Source organism: Mobula birostris, chromosome 29 (genome assembly GCF_030028105.1).
Source record: "Mobula birostris isolate sMobBir1 chromosome 29, sMobBir1.hap1, whole genome shotgun sequence".
In the NCBI taxonomy this organism is placed as follows: Eukaryota; Metazoa; Chordata; class Chondrichthyes; order Myliobatiformes; family Myliobatidae; genus Mobula; species Mobula birostris.
The window spans coordinates 23,204,412-23,215,529 of NC_092398.1; the positions used below are offsets into that span (position 1 = coordinate 23,204,412).

The 11,118-nt window shown below is 50.0% G+C and overlaps 1 protein-coding gene across 4 annotated transcripts in view; it reads left to right on the forward strand.

Annotated features, from left to right (window-relative positions):
- The window catches only part of LOC140190317 (coiled-coil domain-containing protein 120-like), a 32,124-nt gene extending 22,123 nt beyond the window's left edge, over positions 1 to 10,001 (forward strand). For 3 of the 4 annotated variants that reach the window (XR_011883583.1, XR_011883581.1, XR_011883582.1), the window contains exons 8-11: positions 3,750 to 3,836; positions 4,597 to 4,925; positions 6,542 to 6,737; positions 9,883 to 9,971. Coding sequence is in view for 1 of the 4 variants with exons in the window: in XM_072246943.1 (XP_072103044.1) it covers positions 3,750 to 3,836; positions 4,597 to 4,925; positions 9,883 to 9,989 (523 nt within the window). In the remaining 3 variants the exon portion in view is untranslated. Of the gene's footprint in view, positions 1 to 3,749; positions 3,837 to 4,596; positions 4,926 to 6,541; positions 6,738 to 9,882 lie in introns of all 4 variants that reach the window. The other variant, XM_072246943.1, reaches the window with a different exon arrangement.
- The last annotated feature ends 1,117 nt before the right edge of the window (positions 10,002 to 11,118 follow it).

Sequence of the window (11,118 nt, forward strand, 5' to 3'; positions counted from 1 at the left end):
GAGGTGGTAAATGCAGGTTCTTTTTAACATTTAAGAATAAATTGGACAGATACATGGATGGGAGGTGTATAGAGGGATATGGTCCGTGTGCAAGTCAGTGAGACTAGGCAGAAAATGGTTTGGCACAGCCAAGAAGGGCCAAAAGGCCTGTTTCTGTGCTGTAGTTTTTCTATGGTTTCTATCTCTCCCTCCCCCTCCCAGTTTCAAATCTCTTACTATCTCTTCTTTCAGCTAGTCCTGATGAAGGGTCTCAGCCCGAAACGTCGACTATACCTCTTCCTATAGATGCTGCCTGGCCTACTGCGTTCACCAGCAATTTTTATGTGTGTTGCTCGGTAGAAAAAGTCTGCTTGCATTTACCCTATCTATACCCCTCATAAATTTGTCTACCTCTATCAAATCTCCTCTCAATCTTCTGAGTTCCAGGGTATAAAGTCCTAACCTATTCAATCTTTCCACATATTGCAACAGACCCATAACATCCTTGTAAAGTTTCTCTGTACTACTTCAACCTTATTTACATCTTTCCTGTTGGTAGGTGACCAAAACTGCACACAACACTCCAATTTAATGGCATCTTTCCCACAGCAGGGCGGCCGAACCTGAGCACAATATTCCACATGCAGTCTCACCTTCCCCCATCCCCACTCCACGCCCCCAGCCTCGTACGCCTTCTTGTTGGCATTTCAGATTCTGCCAACAACAGGGGCATCAGCGGTGTGTTTGTGGGTGGCATCTGTTGCATGCACTTGGAGTATTGTGAGCTGCTTCATCTGTGAAAGGATATGCTGGCATTGGAGAGGGTCCGGAGGAGGTCCACGAGAATGATCCCGGAAGTGAAAGGGTTAACGATTGAGGCTCCGGCTGCCAAAGGTTCTGGGAAGAAGGCAGGAGAATTGGGTTGAGAGCCGTGATGGAATGGTGTCGCAGTCTCGATAAGACCAAGTGAAATAAGATAGGGTGGTAAAGGTGGTGTAGCCCTCCTCAGTCATGGTGTCAAGTATAAGAGTTCTTCTTCTTCCTAAGCCCAACACCCCGACTGGGGCATAGGCCACTGGCAGCAGCTTGCCAGAGCCCTCTATCCTGGCCCTGAGCCTTCTGCTTTCACTGCACGATTTCGTACATCTACGGGGCAAAGATTCTTCCTCTCCCAGAGACAAGGTATTTGGAGTTTCTGTAGCTCTAGGTTTTTACGGGATGAATTAAATTGAATTGACTTTATGACTTACATCCTTCATATACACGAGGAGTAAAAATCTTTACGTTATGCCTCCGTCTAAATGTGCAATTTATAGTAATTTATAATAAAGATTATGTACAACAGGATAGTCAATATAACATAGAAATACAGTTGTGTCAGCATGAATTAATCAGTCTGATGGCCTGGTGGAAGAAGCTGTCCCGGAGCCTGCTGGTCCTGGCTTTTATGGTGCAGTACCATTTCCCAGATGGTAGCAGCTGGAACAGTTTGTGGTTGGCGTGACTCGGGTCCCCAATGATCCTTCAGGCCCTTTTTACACACCTGTCCTGACTAGTGGGAAGTTCACATCTACAGAGTCGCTGGGCTGTCCGCACCACTCTCGGCAGAGCTCTGTGATTGAGGGAAGTACAGTTCCCATACCAGGCAGTGATGCAGCCAGTCAGGATGCTCTCAATCGTGCCCCTGTAGAAAGTTCTTAGAATTTGAGGGGCCATACCATACTTCTTCAACCATCTGAGGTGAAAGAGGCGCTGTGGTGCCTTTTTCACCACACAGCTGGTATGTATAGATCATACGAGAACCTTGGTGATGTTTATGCCGAGGAACTTAAAGCTGTTCACCCTCTCAACCCCAGATCCACTGATAGTCTGTCTCCATTCCTCCTGTAGTCCACAACCAGCTCCTTTGTTTTTGCATTGAGGGAGAGGTTGTTTTCTTGACACCACTGTGTCAGGGTGACGACTTCCTCTCTGTAAACAGCCTCATTATTATTTGGGATTAAGCCAATCAGTGTAGTGTCATCAGCAAATTTAATTAGCAGATTGGAGCTGTGGGTGGCGACACATTCATGGGTACACAGAGAGTAGAGGAGAGGGTTGCTAGCCCCATGCCAACCCTCCTCCTTTCACAGCCGGGCTCGAGACCATCCACGGCAGAGTTAGAAAGTCGGGTTGTAGCTGTACAAGACATTGGTACAAGCTCTGCTCACCCCATGGCAGGAAGGGTGTGGAGGCTTTGGGGAGGGAGCAGAAGAGATTCAGCAAGATGCTGCCTGGATTAGAGAACAGGAGATATAAGGAGAGGTTGGACAAACTTGGGTTGTTTTATCTGACCGATAGGAGACCTGATAGAGGTTTATGAGATTATGAGGGGCATAGGCAGGCTAGACAGGCAGAACCTTTATCACAAGGTCGATAAGTTATAATCCAGTACTTAAGATGAGAGAAAATTTTAAAGGTGCAAGGGATAAATTTGTTACACAGAGAGTGGTGGGTGCCTGGAATGTGTTGTCATGGGTGGTGATAGAGGGGAATAGGACAGGAAATGTTTTAAGGAACTTTTAGACCTGTTAGTGTGAAGATGCAGATATCCAGACTGGCTGCATCACAGATCTGGTATGGGAGCGCCAATGCCCAGGAATGAAAAATTCTACAGAAAGTGTTGGACACGGCCCAGTCCATCACAGGCAAAGCCCTCCCCATCACTGAGCACAGGGAGTGTTGCCACAAGAAAGTATCGTTCATCTTCAAGGACCCCCACCACCCAGGCCATGATCTCTTCTCACTGCTGCCATCAGGAAGAAGGTACAGGAGCCTCAACTCCCACACCACCATGTTCAGGATCAGTTATTACCTTTTAATCATCAGGCTTATGAACTGGTATAAATAACTTCACTCACCTCAACACCAAACTCATTCCACAACCTCCAGACTCACTTTCAAGGACTTTCCTACTCACGATCTCAATATTATTTTTTTTTATTATTAATTGTCAGATTTGTCTTTTGCTGGTTTGTTTGCTGGTCTTCGTTTATGTAGAGATTTTATAAATTCTATTGTATTTATTTCACTTTCCTGTAAATGCCTGCAAGAAAATGAATCTTAGGGTAGTATACGACGACATACACAGTACTGTGAGAAGGTCTGAGGCTTAAGACTTTTGCACAGGACTGTATTGGTCAATGCGGAGCGGAGAGCGAGTTTGTAAATCTGGCGGGAGCACCGGATGTTGGGAATGGCGAGTGTGGAGCGCCCGCGGGAGGGGTGAGGGACAGGTGGCAGAGGAGTGCCAGGGGCAGGGGAGGTGGTGCGGGTGCAGACACACCCAGCCCTGAGATCCCCAGGTAAGGGTATTTACTTCCAAGCAAATGATTTATTGATCATTACAGAATGTCTCGCTAGTGCTTTCCGCTCCCTCCCCTCTCCCTTCCCCTTTTCCCAACCCTGATTCCCCCCTCCCTGGCCCCTTCCCACTCTCAGTCCACCATAGAGACCTGTACCAGAATCAGGTTTATCATCACTCACATATGTCATGAAACTATTTCTTTGCAGCAGTAGTACAGTGCAATATATAAAATTACTGCACCTTAGCTATGATATATACACACACCATGGCTGGGGTGCCTAAGACTTTTGCAGAGTACTTTCATGTTGTTTATAATGCAGGTTGGAATTTAATTTGGTGTCATGCTTGGCAGAGGCACGATGGGCCGAATGGCTTGTTCCCACACTGTTTTGTTATTCAGCGAGTCCTCTCCCTCCCTCTGCAGGATGCTCCAGAGAAGTGTGTCAGGGGCTGGCAGACGCAGTGAGCCCTGCTCTCCCATCGTGTACCGGGACAGGGCAGGCAGGCACAGGTGAGAGTCCCGGGATGGGGGCACGGGGCTGCGCAGGGGAGCGGCGGAGTTGGAACTGACGTGGCTTAATGTTGGGGGGGGGGGCGGGTGTTTGTGGGCTGTAGTTTCATCATTACCAGGGAGCTGGGCCAGTCTTTAGAAGAGGAGGGATGGAGAGGTGGGGGGGCATTTCCCCAGGTTCCCCCCCCGGTTGACGGAGGTGTGGGTCGGGTGAAGGGGGTGGTGGTTAATGGTACACATGGTCCAGGAACACTGGGGAGGGGAAAGGGAGAGGAGGATGCACAGATGACTTTGCTCAGTGAGGGAGGGGTCACTTTCTGCTGCCTGATGTGTTGGTTGTCTTCACCCTCAACTCCATTACAATCCCACATCACCAATCACCCCTTCCCCTCTTGCACCATCTATCTCCCAAATGCCTCTCACCCCACCAATCACCCCTTCCCCTCTCCCCCACCAATCTCCCCCTTTGCCTCTCACCCCACCAATCACCCCTTCTCCTCTTGCCCACTGATCACCCCTACCCCCCTCATCCCACCAATCATCCCTTCTCTCACCCTATCAATCACCCCCTCCTCCTCTCGTCCCACCAATCAACTTTCCCCTCTCGCCTCACCGATCACCCCCTTCCCCTCTTGCCCCATCAATCATCCTTTTCTCCTCCCACCCCACCAATCAACCTCTTCACCTCCCTCTCTTCAATCAATCTCGCTCTCGAACTCGCACTACCCCTACTTTTCCACCCCCCCCCACCCTGCTCCAGGCCCTCTCTTCCCATACCGTGTGCTGATGGCTGGGACACCCCGCTGGAATCCCGGAGTGAGACGGGGGCAGAGCGAATGTCGGCGGCCGGCGGGACCCGGCGGAGCAGCAGCTCGGAGGTGCTGGGCGGGGCCTCGCGGGGCGGGGCCGGGAGCTCAGCGCTCCGATTGGCCGCGGGCCGCTGGCCGGAGCGGCCGCCTCCCCCGGGTCCCAGTGCCCGCCTGTCAGAGCGGGACCGGGACCGCGAGCTGCACCGGGCGCTGGCGCTCGAGGGACTACGAGACTGGTACGTGCGGGCGGCGGGACAGCACCGGCGTCACCACACTACAGGTAAGGGCTGGAGGACCACTCGGCCCATCTGGGGGCTGCTGGACGTGGGATAAGAGGCTAATTGGTTGCTTCTAGGACTGGGATAGGAGCCGCTTGGGCCATCCTGAATCTGTGAGACAGAGATACGAAGCCAAAAGGACCATCCTGAAGCTGCTGGACACTGGATTGGAGGCCAGTTTCCCCCTCACTACGGAAGGCAGCCTGCTTGGACATTCTGTCCAGGGTGGGAAAAAAGTAACAAGACCTCTTTCAGGGCTGCTAGACACGGGGAGAGGAGGTGAACACTCAGCCTGCTTGCCCTGTTCCTGAATGCGCCAACCCAACCACATGCTGACCAAAGGTTCTGAGTGGGGAGTGGAGCAGTGAGGACTGTCTCACAGCTCAGCGACAGGCCCTTCAGGCCATCAAGTCTGTGCTGACCATTTACACTGATGCCACCAACTCTCCCTCCCCCACCCCAGATTCTCCACAGAGACAAGCCCCTCGTCCCATCTAGTCTGTGCCAGGCTGCTACTCTACCCAGTGCCATCAACCCACAGCTTGACCATTGTCCCCCATACCCCTGCCATCCGTGTACTTATCCAAACTTCTCTTAAATGTTGCAAGTGAACCCACAACCACCACTTCCACTGGCAGCTCATTCCACACTGAGTGATGATACCCCTCAGGTTCCCCTTAAATATTTCACCTCTTACTCTTAACCTGTGACCTCTAGGCTCACCTAACCTGAATGGACAGTATGACCACCTTGACAGACCACCCAACAGTCCAAGGGATTAGAAAAACAAATTAGCAGACTGTTGTGAGAAACACAAGGTTGTTATAGTAGGTGATTTTAACTTTCCACATATTGACTGGGACTCCCATACTGTAAAAGGACTAGATGGGATAGAGCTTTAGAATTGTGTTCAGGAAAGTTTCCTTAATCAGTACACAGTAGTCCCAATGACAGTGAGCGTGATACTGAATCTTCTATTCGGGAATGGGGCAGGGCAGGCGACAGAAAGTTTGCGTGGGGGAACACTTTGCATCTCGTGACCACGATGCCATTAGTTTCCGAGTAAATATGCGAAAAAAACAATAGGTCTGGTCTGCGGGTTGAGATTCAAAATCGGAGGAAGGCAAACTTCCAGGGCATCAGAAAGGATCTCGCAGGTGTGGATTGGGACAGGCTGCTTAGTGGAAAAAAATGTACTTGGTAAGTGGGAGGTCGTCAAAAGTGAAATCTTGAGAGTACAAAGTTTGTACATGCCTGTCAGCACAAAAGGTAAAGGTGCAGGGAATCTTGGTTTTCAAGATATATTGAGGTCCTGGTTAAGAGAAAAAAGGATGTGCCTAGCAGGTATAGGCAGATAGGAACAGGTGAGGTGTTTATGGAGTATAAGAAATGCAAGATAACACTTAAGAAAGAAATCAGGAGGGCTAACAGAAGGCATGATGTTGCTCTGGCGGACAAAGTGAAGGAGAATCCTAAAGGACCCTACAGGTAGGTTAAGAGCGAAAGAATTGCTAGGGGCAACATTGGTCCTCTGGAAGACCAGAATAGTAATCCAAGTCTGAACTCAAAAGAGCAGGAGGAGATTGTAAATAAATTTTTTCCATCTGTATTTACTCAGGAGATGGACATAGAGTCTATAGAAACGAGGCAAAGCGCGATCAACTTCATGGACCCGATACAGATTACAGAGGAGGGGGTGTGACATATTTAAATTTTCCTCAGCGACAGTTGAGGTACCAGAGGACTGGAGGATCGACAATGTAGTTCCGTTGTTCAAGAAAGGCTTGAAAAATAAACCAGGAAACAATTGGCCGGTGAGCCTGATGTCAGCAGTGGGAAAGTTATTGGAAGATGTTCTGAGGGACTAGATATATGAGCATTTGGATAGACACTGACTGATTAAGGATGGTCAACATGGCTTTGGGAGGTTGTGTCTAACCAATTCTTTAGAGTTTTTCAAAGAAGTTGCGAGGAAAGTGGATGAAGGCAAGACAGTAGATGTTGCCTATGTGGACTTTAGTAAGGCATTTGATAAGGTCCTGCATGGGAAGCTCTTCAAGAAGGTTCAGTCGCTCAGCAGTCAAGATGAGCTAGTAAACTCAATTAGACATTGGATCTGTGGGAGAAGCCAGAGAGTAGACGGTTGCCCCTCTGACTGGAGGCCTGTGATTAGTGGTATGCCGCAGGGATCAGTGCTGGGTCCTTTATTATTTGTCATCTATCTCAGTGATCTGGATGATAATGTGGTTAACTGGATCAGCAAATTTGCAGATGACACCAAGATTGGGGGTGTAGTGAACAGCAGGAAGGCTATCATGGTTTTCAGTGGGATCTGGACCGGCTGGAACAATGGGTGATGGAATTTAATGCAGACAAGTACAAGGTATTGCACTTTGGTCGGACCAACCAGGGTAAGTCTTACACAGTGAACGGTGGGGCATTGAGGAGAGTGGTAGAACAAAGGGTTCTGGGAATATAGTTCCATAATTTATTGAAAGTGGCGACACAGGTAGGTAGGGTCGTAAAGAAAGCTTTTAGCACATTGGCACTTATAAATCAAAGCACTGAGTACAGGAGATGGGATGTTATACTGAAGTTGTATAAGACATTTGTGAGGCCTAATTTGGAGTATTGTGTGCAGTTTTGCTCATCTATCTACAGGAAAGATGTAAATAAGATTGAAAGAGTACAGAGAAAATTTACAAGTATGTTGCAGGGTCCGGAGGACCAGAGTTATAAGGAAAGATTGAATAGGTTAGGACTTTATTCCTCGACACATAGACGATTGAGAGGAGATTTGATAGAGGGATACAAAATTATTAGGGTAAATGCAAGCAGGCTTTTCGACTGAGAGGTCATGGGTTAAAGGTAAAAGGTAAAATGTTCAAGGGGAACATGAGGGGAAACTTTTTCACTCAGAATGGTGAGAGTGTGGGACGAGCTGCCAGCACAAGTGGTGCATGTGAGCTCGACTTCAACATTGAAGAGAAATTTGTAGGTGCATGTATGGTAGGGATATGGAGGGTTATGGCAGACATCCCACCTCTCCCAGAAGTTCCGGGAATCTCCCGCATATTAATAGTGGTTCACTGATGCCCGCAAATTATATACAAAGTCCCGGAAACTGATTTTTTTGAGAGCGAGCACAAGAGCGAGAAAGCAAGCGCGAGAGATCGCGACTCCGAGAGAGCGAGCGTGCGCACGAGATAGATAGATAGAGAGAGAGAGAGAGCAAGAACAAGAGAGTTCCAAAAAATTCAAAGTGGCAGAGTGTTCCAAAAAATGAAAATATAAAAAGTACATCACCCCAGACTACTCTGAAGTGTACCCCTGCCTAACAGGGGTCAAAAATAATGACAGTGTTGCTCACGAGAGCGAGAGAGTTTGCAACAGTGACTTTTCTATTGCCCATGGTGGGTTAAAATGTAAAAGACATGTTGAGGTGAGTTTAACAGGTGTCATTCGTTCATTAGCATAGCTAACGTTGTTTAAACTAGCTGGCTAGCTGCTAAGGAGCTACTCTATTGCAGACATCCCACCTCTCTCGGATGTTCCGGGAGTGTCCCGCAAGTTGATGGTGCTACCTCCCTGAAATGAGTTTTTGCAGGGTGGGATGTCTGGTTATGGTCCTGGTGCAAGTTGATGGGAGTGGGCAGTTTAAATGGCTCAGCATGGACTAGAGGGGCCAAATGGCCTGTTTCTGTGCTGTACTTTTGTATGACTCCATGACTGTAAAGAGCCTGCCTACATTTACCCTATCAAGATTTAAGATCGCTTAATGTCACTTCTCGCAAACAACTGTAAAAGAGAACTAAATGATTGTTATTCTAGATCTGATGCAGCACAGAAAACACAAGAATAATTTAAAATAAACTACAGTTAATATGAATACATAGCTTATATCCACAGATTGATTACATATTCATAAACTGACAAGTGAAATAACCCTCACAATTTTGTACACCTCTATCAAATCTCCCCTCGTTTTCCTACGGTCCAGGGGATAAAGTCCTAACCTTTTCAACCTTCCTCTGTAACTCAGGTTCTCAAGTCTTGGCATCATCCTTGTAATTTTTCTTTGCACTCTTTCAAGCTTATTGATGTCTTTCCTGTAATAGGAGACCAAAACAGCACACAAAACTCCAAATTAGGACTGGAGACTGTGACTGTTTATCCTTGTTGTAAACCGGACCTCACCCCAGGGGAACTAATGGTTGGTGGGGGCTGTTAAGCTAGAGTTATTTGGAACAGAAGAGGCTGTTCTGCCCATCTTGACTGTGCTAGCCACACCAGGGCTGCCCCCCCCACTTCACTGCTCTTGATTCGGGGCCTGTTTGGGGTCCTTGCCCCCAGCGCGGAGTTAAAGGGAAGGTGTGGAGAAGGAGCAGCAGTTGGGTGGGGTGGGGGTGGTTGAGGGAGGGGAAGGGGAGTCGTCTATGGACTGAGCATGTAGGGATGAGGAGGGTATCAGGTGGGATGTGGGGACGTCAGTAACTGGATGGCTGAGGTTTAACGAACTGCAGGGATGGGGAGTGACGTCTAATCGGGGGAGTGAGTGGTGTTGGTGTCAGAGGCACAGGGCTGTGTACAGGGTGGGATAAGGGTGTCAGTCAGCCATGGGGGAGGTGGGGGGGCGGTGTGGAGAGCGATTGGCTCACTGAATCAGAACTGGTTCCCAATATCAGCATTGCGTGAGGCTCGACTCTCTTCCCCACAGTTCAATTATTTTTATTGACCTCTATTTGTGGAGTGTGAGTGTGTGTGTGTGTGTGTGTGTGTGTGTGTGTGTGTGTGTGTGTGTGCGTGCGTGTGTGTGCGCGCGCGTGTAGGGTCACACAACATGTGCCTGGTGTGGTGTGGAGATGTCGCTGACAGACCCAATGTGTGTTGAGGGGTTTGGGGAAGGGGTGTCTGTGAACCCTGCCCCTTCATCACTCACCCTCTCCCTTCTCCTCGCAGGGGCAGACTGGCCCTCGATCTCCCACCGTGGACCCACCTTCGACTGGCGGACGCCGGAGGTTCTGACCCAAAGGCCCAGGGTTGCCGACCACAGTCGCTGGTGCTGATTGGACGATCGGGGGGGGGGGGGGGGGGCCATGTTTCAGGATGGGATGGAGGGAGGGGGGGTGGGGGAGAGAACCTCGCAGAACCGTGTCTGGCCTCAGTTACTGACTCCATCCTGTTATCTCAGCTCCTCCATTCTGTTAACCAGCCAATGGTGTTCGTTGGCTCTTCCTGCCCCTTCTGGGGTCACCACTCCCCCACCCCCACCTGACCCTTATCCTGCCCACATCTCCATCCCATCCTGGTGGGAAGGGACAGTGAGAGGGCAGCCCCTACCCTTGGACCTGGGCTCCCTCCGTGAGGGATGGGGGTGGGACTCTCTCCCTCTGTCCCACTGTGGGGCTGTCTGAGGTGGAATATTTAGGGCTTTGGGGTGGGGGTGTAAGTGGGGGGGGGGGAAGGTTTGGTCTGAAGGCCTGTTCCTGGAGTCAGGGTGTGGGACATCCAATACCCACCCTCTCCATTCTCGCCCCTTCCCATCACCTCATCCCCATCCCACTACCTCCTCTCCCTCTCATCACCTACCCCCCACTTTTCCCCCTCATTGTGCCCCTTCTCATTATCTCCTCCCCCTCCCCTTGCCCCCTCAATACCTCCCCTCCCTCCTGGTTAACCCCCTTATCCCACTACCTCCCCCTCACTTTGCCCCTTTCCTCATTACTTTCACCCCATTACCTTGCCGTTTTGCCATTACCTATCTCCCCTCCTTCTCCCTCCCTGTGACCTCCTCCTGCTCTCCTTTCACAATCCCCTCCTACCGTTCCCTATTACATCAACACTGTTACCCTCCCTCCCTTTGCCCCATTACCTCATCTCCCTCTCCATTAACCCTCTCCACTACTTTGTTCCTCCCCCATTACCTCCCACCACCCTGGGGTTACCTTGCCCCTCTCAATTATTCCCACCCCCCCCACTCATTTTTCCCACACCCTCCCTCTCATCTCTCCAGTCCATTTTCCCTGGACCTCCAGGCCACATCCATGGTGGAGTCCCCGATCCGCCCGGAATGAATGCGTTTCTCCAGTCGTCCCCTGGGAAAGTCGCAGCACCGTTGGCCTTCCTGGCTGCCTGGTGTGTGATATCAGTGTACAGTGTAGGGGGGGTGGGTGGGGGGGACTGTAATGCTCTCCC